General features: G+C 33.3%; 1 protein-coding gene across 2 annotated transcripts; it reads left to right on the top strand.

Moving 5' to 3' along the window:
* Window positions 1-2,219: 2,219 nt before the first annotated feature.
* Window positions 2,220-5,436, top strand: LOC139893938 (NEDD8-conjugating enzyme Ubc12-like). 2 transcript variants are annotated; one of them, XM_071877141.1, is made up of 6 exons: window positions 2,220-2,348; window positions 3,083-3,196; window positions 3,343-3,451; window positions 4,111-4,189; window positions 4,694-4,810; window positions 5,160-5,436. In XM_071877141.1, exons 2-6 carry the CDS (start codon window positions 3,088-3,090, stop codon window positions 5,295-5,297), a joined length of 552 nt encoding a protein of 183 aa, XP_071733242.1. In that variant the 5' UTR covers window positions 2,220-2,348; window positions 3,083-3,087; the 3' UTR covers window positions 5,298-5,436. The 2 variants fall into 2 exon arrangements, with proteins under 2 accessions (XP_071733242.1, XP_071733243.1); XM_071877142.1 differs by having other exon boundaries at window positions 2,302-2,348; window positions 2,973-3,196.
* Window positions 5,437-6,033: the final 597 nt, after the last annotated feature.

Here is a 6,033-nt window from a genome sequence, read left to right as displayed (position 1 = left end):
TTTTTTCATCAATGTTATTTATTTTATTTTGTTGTATTTATTTACCATTTTAATGTAATTTATTTTATTTTGTTGTATTTATTTACCATTTTAAATCATTTGAAAAAAAAAACTGGTGGATCCTACTGAATTTGACACTGGCATTTGACACTTGAGGTTATTGGAGGGTCAAAATTTGACACTGCCATGTCACAGGCAGATGCACTTTTTGAGCCAAAAAGTACAAATCTGCCTGTGATGTCACAGGCAGGGTTAGAAATAGTCTAACAGCTCCGAAACAAAATAGGTTAAACCTGAACGGCAGCAGCTTCGAAAAATTATATCTCAAGATCTAACGGTTCGATCTTCCTCAAATTTATACAGCTACTAGATCTATGACTCCAGCACCTTCGGTAAAAATTTCAAGTCGATCCAACGGCTAACGAACCCGCAATAATTTTTCTTCTCCAGTTGCGCAGTAGAATCCGAATTTTGAAAAGTTCATCATTCCCTCGAACGGGACCGCAAGGAATGATAACATAGATCCGATACCCGGATCTTCCGAAAATCTCTCTAGTGTCTTCTGAAACAAATCTTCTAGATCTCGGCACAAGTTGCAAGACACACAACCCTGTCGTTTAATCTAACCTTGATGAACACCCGAATCATCAAACATATCGAATATCTTGCTTTCAAATCGCCATCGTGCCCGTCTTCGAACCTTGAAGCTCTGATACCACTTGTTAGAAATTGAGTAGGTCCTAACAATTCATCAAACCACCAAACCCACAAACGACAAACGATTAATAAACCTATAACGATAAATAAAAAAACGATAAACGACACAGGGTATTTAACGTGGTTATATCCCAACTCCAAAACACGGAGAAGAGTTTACTCCACGGGCGCAAATCAGAGATTTTTCACTATTAAATTTCGTGCACACATTATAATGAGGCTAGGGGTTACAATTTATAGGAAGAGTTAAACTTGTCCACCAAGTTAAACTTGTCCTTCAAGCAAAAGACATTCCATAAATATCTATTACTTGCTCCATACTACATTCCTACTAGAAGATTTAATTAAGGCAACAGAATCTCTACGACTTGTTCACCAAGTCAAGCTTCCTACAACTTGTTCACCAAGTCAAGCTCTATACGACTTGTTCACCAAGTCAAGCCTTGTTCCTTTGATCAAATTCTTCACACATTCAACAACTTGATGTTTTGTGTTTATACAAAATTTTACTCTCTCATTCTTAATGTTGTCCATCATGTTAAACACATTAGGTACAAAATCTTCTCAGTTTCGCGACTGTCACTGTAACATGTACAAATATAAATTACTAGACATTGCTACCATCAATAATATATACGGAGTATAATTTTTTCACTCATTTAATGTTCTCACTATCACACACGCATCATCAAAGAAAAAAAAAAGAGATTGAACAAATAGATGCAAGCTCATGCATTAAGACCATTTGTAACGGTAAAGACGTTTCTTGCTCGTGTTTCTTGTCGTTTTGCACCTTTTTAATGATTAAAACATGTTTATTTTTTGAGTGGAGTAGTGATGGTGTTTTTTTAGTGTTTATTAGGAGTATTGTGATGATGTGTTAAAATATAATTGGGTTAAGTATTAAAATTGGATAAAAATAATATTTTAAATTAATAAAAAAATAAAAAAAATCAAGTGACACAAGTTTCTTCTTCCGTCACTTTCTAACTAATGCATAAGAAACACTACAAGTGACACACGAATACTTCAATTTTTAGCGTTTCTTTTCTTCCACCTAGGCAAGTGACACCGTCACTTGCAACCATTACAGATAGTTTAACTAATTCAGCCAAGAATTCTTTGTTGAAAATAATATTATCTAATTTTGAATTTATCCTACGATGAAAATTATGTTTATAAATCCGTTATATGTAAATATGTAATACATTTTTAGGTCTCAACCATATCACATAACAGACTCGGTGTCGCAACGCGAGGATGACTCACCTACTTGTTATATCAAATATCAAATATCAAATCAATCATTATTATTATTTTTATTACTCTGTATTATTTTTTATTATTATATTTATTATTATATATATATTTTTAATTAGCTTATATTTAATTAGCTTATATTTATTTTATGTTTAAACTTTAAAGTCTAATTATGAACCAATTTTATCATCTGGATTACTTGCACGTTGCAACTCATTTATTTATTAAAAACATTAAAAACAAAAATAATGACGGAGCAAAAAGAAAAATGCGACTCCTAAATAGTCCCGTACAAACTCAAACCTAAAAACTTCACCTCTTTAATTAATTATACAACCCCTCAAAAGGAGAAAAATATAACCCAGCGGAAGGTATGTAATGATCTATTTATGTGCCGCATTGTCTTTCTAAATAAATTAAATTAAGTTTGGAGCCAGTTTTTGATTCGATAATACCTAATTTATGTACTACGAATCCATACGAAGGGGCTGTTAGATTTGCATACCATCAACCCTAATTTTTTTAATCTTTCTCCTTTGCTGACTTTTGTCGAACTGGTTATCTCCTTAATTGGTTTGTACACACATACATATAGTTGTTGAAAAATGGCACATTATTCTGTTAATATATTTGGTAATTTAGGGTTTTGTTCATGAAAATTTAGGTTTAATTATAATTAGAATCATTTTGGTTGTTTTGTTTATTTATTGATTCTGTATAACTTGTGTTTACTTGTTGATTAATGACTTTTACAGCTTAAATTGCTGTTTGTAAACTTTGATTGTTTCATGTATTTTGATGTTGTGATAGACCTAGATTTGGTGGTTTGGTGACTTAATGATTCAGAGCATTATTAATATCTATAGAAATCTGTTAACCGCTAAACTTAAACCAACCCTAACAAATATGTAGTTTGGCTTAACTCTGTAGACATGATTACATATATTTAACATCTAAACACGTTTTATGTTTCATCATGGCAAACTTTTGAATAGTGATCGTAACAATCGTCAACGTTGCATGTGGATTGAGACTATAGAATATCGACAAATGTAATGCAGTCATAGATATTTGAGATTTAGACGTTTTACCATCCATTGTATAGGGAAGATGATTAGACTGTTCAAAGTAAAGGAGAAGCAACGGGAACTTTCCGAAAATTCCAATGGAAAGCCGCCAGGCAAAAAGCAAACTGCGGGGGAGTTGCGTCTTAACAAAGGTAATTAATTTAGCGAGTGAATTCGGTATTTTTGTTTAAAAGTTCCTAAATTGTTGGTGATATTCACTAATTTTACTGAAAATTGTTACTTTGTGCGTGCTGATGGCTTATGAGTTACTATGTTACTTGCATCATATTGTGTGTAGATATTAGTGAGTTGAACCTACCTAAGACATGTAGCATATCGTTCCCAAATGGAAAAGATGATTTGATGCACTTTGAAGTAACCATTCGGCCGGATGAGGGATACTACTTGTAAGTCTATCTTTCCTGTTTTTTCTTCGTTCTCATTTAAATTGAAGTTTTTTTTTTTTTTTTTTTTTTTGTAGGCTCTTTAATTATAATATAAAAAAGAGACCCTTTGCAACTAGACTTATTAACCAATCTGCCTGATCCACCCATCTTGCCTTGTATGATATTAAGAAGTGGGTAGCTGGATCCTGCTTCGCAGGTTCAAAAAAGTGGAACCTGGCACCGTATACAAAATAAGATTTTTTGGCGAATTACTATAATGCCGCTACTGAACATCAATTTTCATAGCAAATAATGACATTTGCTGTGTGGGGGCCGAGGTATCAAAACTGCACCCGACCAAGTGGTAAATAGTATAGAGTATTAATACATCACATTGTGATGGCTTTTATTGTGGTTATCATATCACCTATTAAAAAAATTATCTTTATCTCAGGGCTAGTAAAATGTATGTGATCTGCAAAATTAGAAACGTTTAATCTTTTTTGACATGCATAATACGTTGAATATGTCTAGACGTAAAACTTATAAATTCAAGGTTTCTTTATGCAGTAGTGTTTGCTGCCGACCTACCGTCGAGCCAAGTATCTACTAAATATTTTAGAATTATTTTATTATTTAGAATATGAAGTCAACTGATCTGTTGGATAATCTGTTTTCAGAGGTGGCATATTTACATTTACGTTCGAGATTTCCCCGATTTATCCCCATGATGCACCAAAGGTCAAATGCAAAACAAAGGTACACATATCTGCAGTTTTTAGTGTTCAAGATCCTCATTTGGTAGTTTCTTTTCTACCACCGTAAATGGTGTGGGATGTGACTATGTGAGGATAGAGGTGACAACTTCAAACACATTTACTTATGAATGCAACGATTTTGGGTTGAGTTTTATCTCAACGAAGGTAAAAATGAAAAATAAACGGGAATGTGTCAAACAGGTTGAAAGTCATATATGATCAATATCTTGTACGGAGTATTATTATATTAGAAAAGTATCTATTAATCCATGATCTCTTTGTAGTTCATATACTGTACCTTTTAACATCAGATTAGATTACTATTGTAACAATCTGGTTTATAAAATTGTAATTAATTCTTTAGTTGAATGTCATTTTTTTCCTGAGTCGACGACGGAAAAAGTGTTTGTGGGTTACAGAATGACCCATTTTGACCTGCTACCCAATTCTCAAATCAACTGTTATGCTCCTAGTAAGCTGAATTGTAACTGTGTGCTATCTGTAGGTGTACCACCCTAACATCGACTTGGATGGAAACGTTTGCCTTAACATACTTCGAGAAGACTGGAAACCAGTTTTAAATATTAACACTATAATCTATGGATTATATCATCTGTTCACGGTAAATTTCCTTTTCTTCCTTTAGGGTGTTTGGATGTGCGTCTTGAAAGTGATTATGCGATATCACAATCTAGAATCAGATAATTAGTTTTTTACTAAAGTAATTGTTGACGGTAGCATCTGGCTAAGTTTTCGCCATCCAAAGTTACAAAAACCAGATCACCGAATGTTTGATTTGTTGAATATTTGCAGGGGGGAAAAAAAACAAAAAAACAAAAATGCACTTTGTTATCATCATATCTTGTTACGCACTTTCTTGAAGACTTACCAATAGACACAAAGGCATCATTTTTTTTGGGGTGTGTGTGTGTGTGTGTGTTCTTGATTTGACTAGCTAATAAATTGTGCAGGAACCAAATCACGAGGATCCGTTAAATTCAGATGCAGCTGCGGTGTTGAGAGACACTCCTAGTCAGTTTGAGTCGAATGTGAAGAAAGCTATGGCTGGTGGGTATGTAGGACAGACGAAATTCACTCGCTGCATATAACCTTCTGGTGGTAGTAACATCAGGAAATATAACTGATTTTGTGCAGTTAATAGATGATGGGTCTGGTTGTTATCACGTAGAACTAATTGGATTCATACAATACCAAGATGATGGTTATTGTAAATTTAGTTTTATGACTTACAGAGTTGGAATTTTTTTTATTTTTTATTTTTTTGTAGAAAAAGTTGCAACTTGTGTATGGTTCAAATGCTTCATCTCGGATCTGATTGTTTGGTAGTCTTGAATTGGTTTTTAGCACAATGTACTTATTTAAAAGTTCATACTATCATCACCAAAATAGCAAACCTTTTTGTCTGTAAACAGGTAAACCGCTAAACGGAAAGCTATCCCTGTTCAACCTACCAATACCTAAACATTTTGTGTCCTGATTCAATTTGGGGTTAAGTTAATGCCAAAATTGGCAAATAACTTGCTAGACATTTGTAATATGATAAATACCCTTAATTTTTAAGCTTTATGTTAAGCTTTAAAGACAAGGATATGATTCCATTTAGTTGACTTTTATTATTATTAAAGAACCACAATTATTAATCACTAATTGACTTATCAAGTTGTTTTATTGGGTGACCTTTTTTGGGTTGACTAGGATTCGCCAACCAATTAATTTTAGGATGACCACGTGCTTTATTGGTAGACCGGAGTTGTTGCAAGGGAACCCCAATCGTATATTTTTTTGCGCCTATGATTTAATTTTGGTATCTCTACGTAGTTTCAC

The sequence above is a fragment of the Rutidosis leptorrhynchoides genome, chromosome 2, assembly GCF_046630445.1.
Source record: "Rutidosis leptorrhynchoides isolate AG116_Rl617_1_P2 chromosome 2, CSIRO_AGI_Rlap_v1, whole genome shotgun sequence".
Taxonomy (NCBI): Eukaryota; Viridiplantae; Streptophyta; class Magnoliopsida; order Asterales; family Asteraceae; genus Rutidosis; species Rutidosis leptorrhynchoides.
This window is presented reverse-complemented; position numbering and strand designations above follow the sequence as displayed.